General features: G+C 42.2%; 1 protein-coding gene across 1 annotated transcript; it reads left to right on the top strand.

Annotated features, from left to right (window-relative positions):
- The first annotated feature begins 3,450 nt into the window (after positions 1-3,450).
- LOC143132251 (12-(S)-hydroxy-5,8,10,14-eicosatetraenoic acid receptor-like) lies at positions 3,451-5,555 on the top strand. The gene has a single exon (XM_076291649.1). It carries the CDS (start codon positions 3,825-3,827, stop codon positions 4,818-4,820), a length of 996 nt encoding a protein of 331 aa, XP_076147764.1. The 5' UTR covers positions 3,451-3,824; the 3' UTR covers positions 4,821-5,555.
- Positions 5,556-13,395: the final 7,840 nt, after the last annotated feature.

Raw genomic sequence — 13,395 nt, 5'->3', positions numbered from 1 at the left:
CTAGGTACACAAAAATAGATTATGTATGGACAACATAAGTGTGATATGACTTGTTGCATAGGTTGTTAAACTGTACTTCATTATAGATACAGTGGGACAAGGAACCCCATAAAATAAAGTGTTACCAATCATACTATTATTTTGAATGACTATTGATAAAATTATGAATAAATGCATATGCACTGTCAAGTCTGATATTTAATCAGCCAAAGGACATACACGTAACTCCTCGGTTAACTCTCTTCATGGGCTTTCTAGCCAGAATTAAATTCAATTTGGCCTTGCATCAACACTAAAATGTCACAGTCAAAACTTTGCCTTGATGGAATGATTTACCTAATACTCTTCATTCTACAGTGGCAATAGTTTTGGTATATTCAAAAAGCGTCTAACGACTAATCTGTTTACCTTGTATCTAACTAATCACTTCTCCATACAGTTAGATGTTTATGGTTATTTTTATTCTGCTGTTAATTCTATTATGTTTTTTACTAATATATATTTTACATTTAGGCAATATGACTTGTGATTTTTCATTTAGATGTAAAGTGTATTGATATCATTGTAAATTGCTTTGGACAAAAAACCCTGTTAAGATCTATAAACAGACATAATATGACAAGTATTGCTTAGGCTAGCTGCATTAATTTGATTTGTTGTTTTGTAAACTTGCAGTTATTGTGACTGGGGGACATCCAACAGTGTCCCAGGGTCCAGGTGTGTGATATTTCATTTTGTTTCAAATTGTTTTCGTTTTTTTTTTTTTTGTACAGTCAGTACTCGTGACCTCGAGAAATGGAGATCTATGTAAAAACACACTTTTAACTTTTGCTTGATATATCATAATGTGTAAGCACAATTCCCACATGATTTGGCATACTTTTATGAATTTTTAGTGATGGAGTCTGGAATGGAGAAGTGTTTCTGTGGGAGCCTGTCCTGTTTTGTGTATATCAAGATAATTTGCACTTGCTGTCTTAAAGTGTGCTCAATTTAAGTGGTGTTCTCATTTGACTACATTGTGCTTTCATTTTACTAAAATGTGCACTATATTGTTATTGACAATGACCATCAGCTTTGAATGTCACTGTGTAAGCTGCATGTATTTGTATCACTTATGCTCATCTACTTTGTTGAAAGCACCATATTAGCATGCTAATTTGATTAATAGCATTTTTTAAATAAATGATTTGATGTTTTGTTCATTTCTCTGCTCCTCTCATTTCTCTCTGTTCATCTGATTGCTTTTGTGAATTTTGGATCAATGGAATGCTACCATCTAGTGGCGAAGGTGGTGATGTTGACTAAAACTAGATATACCACATATCGGTAAAAGTACAACCGCCGCTGAGTCCTGTACATCCTCTCTGTAAATAAATGACGCTTGTCAAATTCTCTCCATCTCCTACTCTTGCAACTTTTGCTTGTATGTGTGTGCCTGTGTGTGCATGTGTGTGTGTCTGTGCGTGTGGATGTGTGTGTGTGTGTGTGTGCATGTGTGTGTGTATTAATATAAGTTTGTATTAATATAATTTACAATTAGAGCAGATCCATATTGTTAGTTTTGTCAGCGTCTGTTTCAAACAAAGCTCTGGTATCTTACCTCTCAAAATTCATTCTGCTGTCATGAAGCATTATTATCACGATTATGTTTTACTAGCAAGTCCGTCGAGAGGTGTGCCAAATTGACACTGTGGCAATATTAACATTCCTGGCGAGTGTGGAACTGAAAATCTCCAAACAAAAGTTGCAACTCTGTCAGGAGAGAGTTTTTGGGTCATATACTCACTCCTGGCTGTCGGGCCCTAGATGCATCTTATCTCAGCAAAAACTGCTTGTCCCAGACCCAAGACAAAGCAGCATATGTTGCGCTTCCTATGAATGGTTAGCTACTGCTGTGCTTGGATTTTAAATTATACAGAGAGGGCACAGCCTCTCCAAGCATGCATATGCAAATGTGAAAACTTGACTGACAAACTGACAATTGTGATAAATCCTTTATAGATCTAAAACAAGCATTAGTGTCTGGGGTAACTATGACTTACCATTCCATTTATTTGTGTGTGAAAAAGCAGGGTACGTGTTGGGGGTGTTGTGTTAACAGCATGGTGGTCATCACAGACCATTGGCTTACGCATCTAAGCAATTAGATCTAGTAGTGAGAGGGATGATGTGGCAGCAGCTGCAAGTGTTAGCTTGTGCTGACATTGTGTTGTTACATCCACTCACTGTACAAGTCCCACATGAAGTTATCAGCTTGGGCAAGCCTGGCAGTGAACCCCAAGAAGGCTGCCAGCCCAAACGGAGTACCTGGCAAGGTGCTCAGAGCGTGTGCCCACCAGCTCGCCCTCATCTTCACCAGAATCTTCAACCTCTCCCTGGCCCAAGCAGTCATCCCGGCCTGCCTGAAATCAGCCACAATCATCCCAGTGCCGAAGAAGTCTCCCATCACCAGCCTAAATGATTATCGTCCTTTGGCCCTCACGCCTGTAATCATGAAGTGCTTCGAGAGACTGGTTCTTCAGCAGATCAAGGACTATCTCGCCCCAGACTTCTCCCCTCAAGGACTATCTCCCCCCAGTACTTTGACACATTATAGAAGTGAAGCACATTAAACAGATAATTAAAAAGAACTGTATTTCTCCCCTTTCCTCTAAGATACTTGGCCACTGTGAATGTAGTATTCCAGGTATGTATGTATGTCTTTGTTTGTGAGGTTATCTAAATGTGATACAGAAAAGCGTCCTCAGAATATACTGCTGCTCTTGTGCTCTCTAAATGATGAGATGATAAAAAAGAAAAATTCTGATATGAAAATGCTTGTGTATTTTGCTAAACGGTTATGCTTCATAACATGTTGTATATTGATTTCAATAATATATATTTCTTTTTTTCTTTTCACTTTTAACATGTATTGTCATGTGATCTATCAATCAAGTGATCTCTGTTTGTAATGTGACCTACTTGATTGACCTGCTTTGAAAGAGTGGCAGCCATTTTTGAGTGGCTCTGTTGAAGGCCAGTTTGGCATGTTTAAGGCATGTTTAAGCAGCCAAATAAGAAAATACATTTTTATATGCATCCTTCTTGAGTGCCTCGGATTTGTCTTAATTTTTTAATACATCTGGAATCCCTGCGCCGAAGAGCACCATAAAGGAGTTACACCCTGTAGCACTCCAAACAGAACTGTTTTTTCCACTTTTTCATCATATCATTTCCTCGAAAGAGGGCTGTGTCAACTTGTCTGACTTTGCAATGTGGGCATGTTTGAGTAAAAAATATTCCTAAGTTGGTTGAAAACATTTCCTTGAAAGAGGGCTGTGTCAACTTGTCTGACTTTGAAATGTGGGCGGGTTTGAGTAAAAAAATCTTCCAATTGTTGGTTGAAAGCATTTCTTCGAAAGTGGGTCGCTCCATCATATAAGACCTCAAATGTCCAATCACGAGAGCATGTCTGAAGATGTGAGTGTGTTTGGGTCACTCATTTGTATGTGAGCGCGTACTGGTGTGAGGTGAAAACAGACATTTTTTGGTCTCATTGGCTGTGAAGCTGCCAGTGTCCTGCATCACCATATTAACTTCACTTAGAGTCTTTCTCATTGGTTATTGCGGTCTGTCACAAGTCTGAACAAGTCAGTGTTTAGTGACAACACCCACCCTACGCTTGGGAAACTTGAGACTTTTCTCACTGACCAAATGCATTCCTATTCTCCAGGGTCTCTGTTTGAGGATATCCACTACATGAGGTGATCATTTTGCTGTCACTTTCCATGAGGAGGTGATCATTTGCTGTCTTTTTCCTGAACTGGATTTATTTCTTCGTAATGGAGGTGGACCCTCTGGTAGACAACTGCACGGCCCAGAACAAGCCCCTCTATGTGTTCTACTCCACGGTGTTGTTTGGGGAGTTCATCTTAGCTCTCCCCCTCAACGCGTCGGTCATCTATCTCTTCATCTTCAAGCTCAAGTTCTGGAAGACCAACGCCAGCAACATCTTCCTCTTTAACCTGGTGCTGGCGGACATCTTGCTCCTCTTCTGCCTGCCTGTGCGCGCCTACAACTTCCAGCAGGGCAAGAGGCGCAGCGAGAACGAGGTGGTCTTCCGTGCCTTGCTCTTCATTCTCTTCCTCAACCGAGGTGCCAGCATCGTCTTCCTCACCGTTGTCTCAGCGTACCGCTACTTGAAAGTGGTCCATGCTGGTCGCAACTGCACGCGGGAGATCCACAAGCACTCGCCGCTCATCGCCGGGCTCATCTGGCTGGTCCTGCTGCCGCTGACCATCCCCATGATGCTGCGTCCGCTGAGTAAGAGCCTGTGCAGCGACGAGGACAACGTTGTGGACGTCTTCCGCGAGATCGTGTTCTTCACGGAGAACCTCGTGCCGTTCGTCATCCTCGTCCTGTGCACGGTGGGCATCACCGCGCGGCTCCGCCAGAACACGGTGGGCGACCAGACCGTGCTGCGGCGGGCGTCGTTCCTGGTCGCGTCCGTCATACTGGTCTTCTCGCTCTGCTTCCTGCCCTGCACTATCTCGCGCATGGTGCTCCTGGTGGTCAGCCGAGGGTCCGAGTTCTCCCCAGAGGCCAAGGACGTCGCGCTGCAGGTCTACGATGGCCTCAAGTGTCTGGAGTACCTGGAGCTCCTGCTGGACCCCATAGTCTACTGCCTGAGCAGCACCAAGTTCAAAAGCCTTTACATGGAGACCTACTTGCCATTTCTTCTGACTAAAAACAAACAGGACTCGTCAGACAACGTGCCTGCCACCAGGCAAGCACAGGCACTCCAGGAAGAACCGACTGAGGAATCCGATGACGTCTAATACACAAGAATACTTTCAGTGTTATGGTCTACAGGGTAACAAAAACTAAGATTTATATATTTAAATTTCATTGGCATACTGTCTATAGTGGGTGAGAAGTTGCTTACACTCCTACACATGTTGTTTTTGCAACAAATAAATGTTTCGTTATTGGTTGATACTTGTGGGACCGTGTTGAAAGGCAGTCTGAAGTAGACAGTCTGCAATTGCCTAAACAGGGATATTTCACGTTTCTTTTGTATGGACAACCTTCCTCGACCCAATACACCCCTATCCTCCCTTCTAACCACCATCACCAGCACAATGTTAGCTGTAGATGATATCACAGAAGCCAGTATGTGGCAAATGTTTTTCATATTCACATAGTTATATAAAAGTCTTGTTCTAAATGATGAGATGATAAAAAAGAAAAATTCTGATATGAAAATGCTTGTGTATTTTGCTAAACTGTTATGCTTCATAACATGTTGTATATTGATTTCAATTATATATTTCTTTTTTTCTTTTCACTTTTAACATGTATTGTCATGTGATCTATCAATCAAGTGATCTCTGTCATGTGATCTACTTGATTGACCTGCTTTGAAAGAGTGGCAGCCGTTTTTGAGTGGCTCTGTTGAAGGCCAGTTTGGCCGAAACGCGTAGGCATGTTTAAGCAGCCAAATAAGAAAATACATTTTTACCATCCTTCTTGGTCCTCGATTTGTCTTTTTTTGAATAAATCTGGAATCCCTGCGCCGTTGTTTTTTCCACTTTTTCATCATATCATTTCCTCGAAAGAGTGCTGTGTCAACTTGTCTGACTTTGAAATGTGGGCGGGTTTGAGTAAAAAATCTTCCTTAGTTGGTTGAAAGCATTTCCTAGTAAGTGGGTCGCTCCATCATGTAAGTTGTTAACTAACCCCTCACTTCTGTTAATATGTGTAATATGTAGCCTACATAGTAATTGACTGCTGTAAAGGTATTTATTTAACTGATATTTATTACACACAAGGTCAAAAGGTCACCCTATTTGCTATGATTTGTCTCATTACACCATAATAATTTAGCTTAGTTTTATTTGTAATAATTGAGGGGGTTTTGTGTATATGTGCCAAAGCCAAACTGCCGCACTAAAGGGGGCTTCACATTGTACGTGCAAGTGGCAGCGCTGCGCTATGAAACCCATTATTGTCAATGGCTTGCACGCGCAAGAACTGGTCTGCGGCATTTTGCCGTTTAGCCGCTCTTGCGCGCGTCGTGGTCAAAGTTGAACCATGTTGAACTTTGACCGTGACGCCCTGTAAATCATGGGTATTTTGCGCTGAGCCGGCGGTAACCACAACACAAATCTTTGGGACATTACCTCAACCAAGAGCAACCTAGCGGCGAGCGCAACACATGCCGTGAACAATGTGAAGCCCCCTAAGGCAAAAGGTTGTAACTTCGATTTTTGGCAAAAATTAGCTATTGTAATTTTTAGGACAATAAACAAAAGTTTTATCATGTACACAAACATCAAGTTTCAATTCGGTTGTTTTTTGGGGTAAATAAGATGATGTTTGTGCCGTAACTTCAAAAAGCCAAGGGGAAATTGTGGTAGAAGCCTGTGATGCAGATACCATTTTATGCCTTCCTTTCACGCTTCTACTGAACACTCGAATGAAGTTACGGTGTGAAGTTACGGCACGCTACCTTGTTCTGACCGACCATCAATGTGAAAGTATTGCGCGCTGGAGTTAGGGTATCTATGTATCATGCAATTAAATCACCTCAGACACACACAAACTTCAATAAAGTGTATGCAGTAGGCCTACATGTTTTGCAGTACTGGTTGTAGACAGGGTTCTAAATGAACTTTTTTGATCACCAGCCAATGTGGCTGGTAACTTTCTAAAGTTACTAGCCAATCAGAATTTCTGCTAGCCAATTTGTTTCCGGTGTTACATGGCAACTGGCTTCCGTGTTAACTGGCTGCGTTGATGACGTTTCATGATTGATGACGGGTCTTTGACACATGTGGCCGCTTGCAGATTTGTCACTTTCTGATATACTAGAGACGCACACAAATATGCATGACATGTTTAAAATGGACCATGAATATGCCACCCAAAAAACAAACACCTAAATACGAATAGCATAAATTAACTTCACGTGGGTATCGAACCACGAATAAATTGACCTGCTGGCTTGTTAATCAGACGTCTATCAACTTGCGCCACGAGCCAGCTGACAGCCCTCACAGAAATTGACTTCAGTTGTATGACTAAAAGAAGCAGCTAACGTTATGATCGTAACAAGTTAACATAGCTGCATGTTATCTGGTTACCATGTTATCATGCTACCGTTGCCCAAGCCATTTAGTAGGCCTTCATGGTTAAGTATCATGGTTAAGTTTTACAAACGTTTCACTGAGGTTAGGCTGTGGCCGCCCCTACCTGAAGTGTCTGTAGAGCAAATAAATCAGCAAATAAATCAAATAAAAATGTGTTGCCTAATTGTGTATCCTTTTGTCCAGCCTATTCTTTTAAGAATTCAGTTCATGAAACACAGGCATTGAAAACCACACTGCAATGGCCATGGGCAGGAGAAGTCTATAGCCTAACGTGTCCATATTTTACACAGAATTTGCGCACAGGGAGAATCTAAATGTTTAGGCTTATAGGCTATTAACGTATGTTGCTGACATGTAAACATGGGTTTGATATTTTATTGATATTTTATTTAGCCTACCAATTAACACATTTGTGCTTCTCATGTGGCGCAACAGGTTAATGCTTATATGTTGCTTTTTCACGCAGTCGACATGGGTTCAATCCTCCCCATTACACGGTTTTTTTTTTTCATTATTTATTTATTTTTAGACCAGCAACGCTTCCTCAAATTAGGCTACAGATACTAGGTGGTCACAGAGAGCCTGACCAGCAGTCAGTGAAAACTTAACCATGATACTTTGAAGACCTACTGGCTTGGGCAACTGCTGTAGCAAGACAACATGTACCATCAGCCGTGTTAACTTGCTACAATCGCCAGCTGACTTCTTCAAATTGTATAGAGTAAGTCAATTACATTTCACAATGACTTATCAGCTGGTTCGTGGCGCAAGTACATAGATGAATGGTTATCATGAAAGTGGTTTCATTTAGGAAGCAGGTTCGATACCCACGAGTTGTTATTAGGCTATTTGTATTATTTTTTTTGGTGGCATATTCATGGTCCAGTGCATGTAGCGTACTACAGACAATTTTGACCTTTAAATATGTCATGCATATTTGTATTTGTTCGTCTCCAGTTTCTATCAGAAAGTGACAAATCTGCAAGCGGCCACATCTGTCAAAGAAACGTCATCACTCGTTAAACGTCACCAACGCAGCCAGTTAACATGGGTGCCAGTTGCCATGTAACACCGGTAAAAATAAGATAATTATGAGTTTATGAGATGAGTGTCACTGAATGCATTTGATCTTTATTAACATTGTTGGCATGGATATACTATCTATATCTATTTCTCTGTCGATATCCTCATCCCCTGCTCCATCTTCTTGCCCCCATAAGTCTGTCCCAACCACCGCCGCATTTAGTTTAATCTTAACTTAATAAAAATGACATATCAATTATCATCAACAATGACAAGCCAGCTGGAAGCTGCTACTCGTTTTCTCTCCCACTCACGTGTGCTTAGACGCGTTCTCAATTAAATGCAGTAGCATACAGTGTTGGGAGTAATGCATTAAAGGAGAATTCCGGTGTGATATTGACCTAAAGTGTGTTGAAACATGATACCGAGTGTGAACGTATTGTGATGAACGTAATGATGTAATTGATTGCCTGCTCACGTGGTTAGGGACGTGTATTGATTGAGCGATGAGAGACACCTGTAGAGGAAGAAGTTTAAAAACAGTACACGGTGCTTGGTGGGGAGAGAGAAAGGAGAGGGCAGACGACTGAAGACGGGCAGAGATGATGTGTTAGCGTGGACATAATTAGTGCTATATGGACAGGACATCTGAAGTGATGCTATTGAACTAAATCGGAAGGCCAGAATCAACGTGGGACGCTATATTTTTTTGTGACTCTTTTTTGTGGGTATCCGGGACGCCGGTGTTGCACCAAATTCTGTGACCTGTCGAATTTTGTGACTCTAGAGGGCGCTGTTTTATTGGAGTCTATGAATGTACTGAGCTGTACTGACACACTGACAATTCTGGCACATAACTGGCAATTCTGTTATGTGTATAATTCTTCTAATAAACTTTGTACATTTTTGAAACATGGAACATTGACTGGGTGTGGGTGTATTATTCTAGAGTAGAGCTAAAGCCTACCCCTCACCACTCCTGTGAACAGATGGACAGGACAGGTCACATATTTTGATAGGCTACTGTCAAATTATGTCACTGTAACTGCAGAAAAAAATGCTGTGGAGGTCACTAACTGCCTCCTTAAGTTTGTATATCAGTTTGAGGTGCCAAAAAGTAAATTAACAGACAATGACAAGGAGTTTGTCAATAATGTAAATAAAGTGTTTGCTGATGTCAATGACAATGTACAATATCAGTCCATTTCTGCAGAGTTATAGTGGGGTAACATAATTTGACAGTAGGCTTATCAACATATGTGACCTGTCCTGCTGAAGTCCACCTCTTCGCTGGAGTGGTGGGGTAGGCTTTAGTTCTACTCTTTAGAGATAGTATAGAGAGGAAGATACACAGGCAGGCCTGTGGAGTAATACACCCACACCCAGACAATGTTCCATGTTTCAAAAATGTACAACGTTTATTAGAAGAATTATACACATAACAGAATTGCCAGTTATGTGCCAGAATTGTCAGTGTGTCAGTACAGCTCAGTACATTCATAGACTCCAATAAAACAGCGCCCTCTAGAGTCACAAAATTCGACAGGTCACAGAATTTGGTGCAACACCGGTGCTCGCGGACTGAACGTAGAACCATACGGGAGGGTCTCGAAGGCTGCCGGACAAGGGAAGTGGCGATTGTTTTAACCGTGTTTCATGAAGTGTGTGTGTGTGTGTGTGTGTGTGTGTGTGTGTGTGTGTGTGTGTGTGTGTGTGTGTGTGTGTGTGTGTGTGTGTGTGTTGGGAGGGGAGGGACAACTACTATGATTGAATAGGCTAGGCTATTGGAAATCGCGGGTGGTTCTTTGGGGATGTTTTTAGGATGTGTTGATTAGTTAAGCCATGAATTTAATGATTGCTGTGATACACTTGGAATGCCTAATTATTACGTAGTTCAGCTCCTAGCGTTTCTATGTGTGTTTATCCCCTGTTGGGCCTTTAGGTGTGTGCAATAATTGGCCTATGGTATGTGTGCAATAATCGGCCTATGGTGTGTGTGTGCAATAATCGGCCTTTGGTGTGTGTGCAATAATTAGCCTATGGTTTCTGATTTGTAGTGGTGTTAAGTGGCTTAGTGCAATATATCTGATAACAGACCTGGACTCCTGCTGACTGGCTTCAATCTAGTACTTTTATAAATGAATTATAATTAATAAACAGATTTACTTATACTAACTTCTGTCTGTGCTGGTTTTGTGTGGAACTTTGGACGACAACCGGACCATACCGGTAAATAAAGGTGGTGGCAGCTAATTGATAACCAGCTGTTACATTACACTGGTGGCAGCGGTGGGATCTGTTTAAAAATGTCGTCCCCTGATTCCATACAAAATCCGCCTGATATGCCAGACCCGCAACCTGAGCCAGGAACACAACCACCTGTACCTGTATTACAGAGGCCAATTTTTATGCCAGAAACTTTTACGGGAATGGGGAGGGATTGGTCTGACTGGTCAGAACAGTTTGAATTGGCATCAGAAGTTAATCGGTGGAGCAGGGAATTAAAATTAAAATTTATGTCTTTGTTATTTTCAGGTCGAGCTAGGGATATATATGCAGGATTGAGTCCAGTTGATAAAAGGACTTATGAAAAGTTAAAAGTGGCAATGGGGAAATATTTGGAGCCAAGTGGGGAGGAGTGGCACAGAGTGAGTTTCTCCTCTAGAAAAAGACTACCAACTGAAACCGCTAGGGAATTTGGAAATGCGTTGCGACGACTAGTGTCTAAAGCATACTCATCTATAGACCCACTGACCAGAGACCTGTTGGCACGTGACCATTTTATGGCTAATGTGGGGAGTGGGGAATTGCGGATCCAGCTGAGAAGTGCTAAACCACCCACCCTAGAAGAGGCAATTAATATTGCAACAGAATTAGAGCTTGTTCGTGATTTGGAACGGACAGAAATTAAAGCTGAATCTAAAGTAATGGGGGTGAGTGGTAGACCTGTTACAGAGGAATCACAGATGGGCGTCTTATTGGGAGTTGTGGAGGGTTTGAGGCAAGAAATGAAAGTTCTACAAGCCAGTGTATCTGAAATTAAAAACTCGCAGACAAACTTGAGACAAACTCCTAGTCAGTGGAATCATCCACCTTTACGATCTGGCCAAAACCCCTCTCGAGTAGACCCTATTCAAAATCAAAATGGTGAACAACGGATGGAAGGGTGCTGGGAATGTGGCTGTAATAGACACATTAGAAGAAATTGCCCCTATTTAAACTAGAGGAGGCTGGTACAGAAGGCCAAATGCCCGCCCCTCGTCGTGTTTATTCTGGCCTAAGGATGGAGCCCTTAGGGCAATCATGTGGTGCTGGGGTTTATTTGTTGGCTAAAGTGGGAGGTGTAAATTGTTCCCTCCTGGTGGACACAGGGGCTCAAGTGTCTATTATATCTCATGCATTCTGGTTAAGAAATAAACCGGGGGATGCTCAGCTAACGGGTTATAATGGCAAAGTGTCTGTGGCTAATGGGGGACACATGGACATATTTGGGAAGTGGCAAACAGTGTGTGACTTTAATAATTTAGCATTGATAACTGATTTTTTAGTAGCTGATATCTCGCCAGAGGAGGGGTTGTTGGGAACTGATTTTCTATGCAAGTTTGGGGCGGTAGTTGATTTAAAGGGGGGCTTTTGTGTGTTAATGGGAAAGAAATTGCCTTTACAATTCGTCCATTCCTTAAAGGAGAACAGGCCAGTGACCATCGAAAAGGACCTTGTCATTCCCCCCAGGAGTGAGGTGATCATTCCAGGGACTGTCAGCGGGGCCTTTTTAGAAGGTATGGAAGGCATGTTGGAACCCTCAGCGTCTCTATCAAATCACTCTGATTTACTAATCGCTAGAGTGGTGAGTAAAGTGGATAAGGGCTTGATACCAGTTAGACTCATAAACATGACAGAGTGCACACAATTTGAAACGGGGAATGTCGTTGGGCACCTTCTGCCCTGATGTTTGTGTAGAGGAAGAACATATAGGCATGGCTGAGAGACAGCAAACTCATGTGGGGTGGTCTACGGAGTCGTTGGTGCGGGCCCTTGGTCTACACGATAGAGGTTTAAGCGAATCTGATATGCAGGGTATCCATAACCTTTTATCAGCTCATTTGTCTGTTTTTAGTAGAGATGACGCTGATTTAGGAAGGACCCATTTAATCCTTCACCAAATTGACACTGGACAAGCCCCTCCCATTAAAATGGCTCCCCGCCGTGTGCCGTTGCATCTACAGCAGGAAGTCACTGAGCACATTAGAGACATGCAAGACCGTGGAATAATTCAACCCTCTGTAAGCCCTTGGGCAGCGCCTGTTGTTCCTGTTTGAAAAAAGGATGGGGGATTACGTTTTTGCGTAGATTATCACAAACTTAATGATGTAACTCGGAAAGATGCTTATCCTCTCCCCCGTATAGATGATGCTTTAGATAGCCTGACGCATGCCAAGTGGTTTTCTACCCTTGATTTGTCTAGTGGTTACTGGCAAGTCGAGGTGGATCCTAAGGATCGACCTAAGACTGCCTTTGCCACCAAGAGTGGTCTTTGGGAGTTTAATGTTCTCCCTTTTGGCCTAACTAATGCGCCCAGTTCCTTCCAGAGGTTAATGGATCTCGTATTGGCTGATTTACAGTGGACTACTTGTCTAGTGTACCTCGATGACATCATCGTCTTTGGTCGCAGCTTTCAGGAGCATTTGAGTAGATTGGGAGAGGTCTTGAATAAGTTACATATAGCAAATCTGAAAGTTAAACCATCGAAATGCAATCTCTTTTCTACTGAAGTACAATACTTGGGCCATGTTATTTCAGCTGAAGGTGTAATGGCTGACCCTGATAAATTAGAAGCGGTACGTTCATGGCCAGAACCCACAAACCAGACCGAGGTGAGGAGTTTTCTGGGTTTAGCCTCATATTATCGCCGTTTTGTTAAAAACTTTGCAGAGATTGCTCGGCCCTTACATTCACTGACAGAAAAAGGAAGGAGGTTCAAGTGGGATGAAAGATGTCATGATGCGTTCATTGCTTTGAAGACCCATTTGATATCAGCTCCAATTCTGGCCTACCCGGACCCTCAAAAGACCTTTATTCTTGACACTGATGCGAGTGATTGTGGGATAGGGGCGGTTTTGTCCCAAGAGGATAATGGGTTTGAAAGAGTTATTGCATATGCTAGTCGTGCATTGACAAAAACAGAATGTAAATATGCAACAACTAAAAGAGAACTACTTGCAATGGTGACATTTACAAA

This window comes from Alosa pseudoharengus, unplaced genomic scaffold, assembly GCF_046254945.1.
Source record: "Alosa pseudoharengus isolate Yale_2024_CS ecotype anadromous, Long Island Sound unplaced genomic scaffold, YU_APseudo_1.1 YU_APseudo_1.1_scf_19, whole genome shotgun sequence".
NCBI lineage: Eukaryota > Metazoa > Chordata > Actinopteri > Clupeiformes > Clupeidae > Alosa > Alosa pseudoharengus.
Note: the sequence above shows the minus strand (reverse complement) of the source record. Positions and strands in the feature narration are given on the sequence as shown.

Coding starts and splice junctions, on each gene's coding strand:
- LOC143132251 (XM_076291649.1), top strand. CDS start 3,825: ATGGAGGTGGACCCTCTGGTAGACAACTGCACGGCCCAGAACAAGCCC.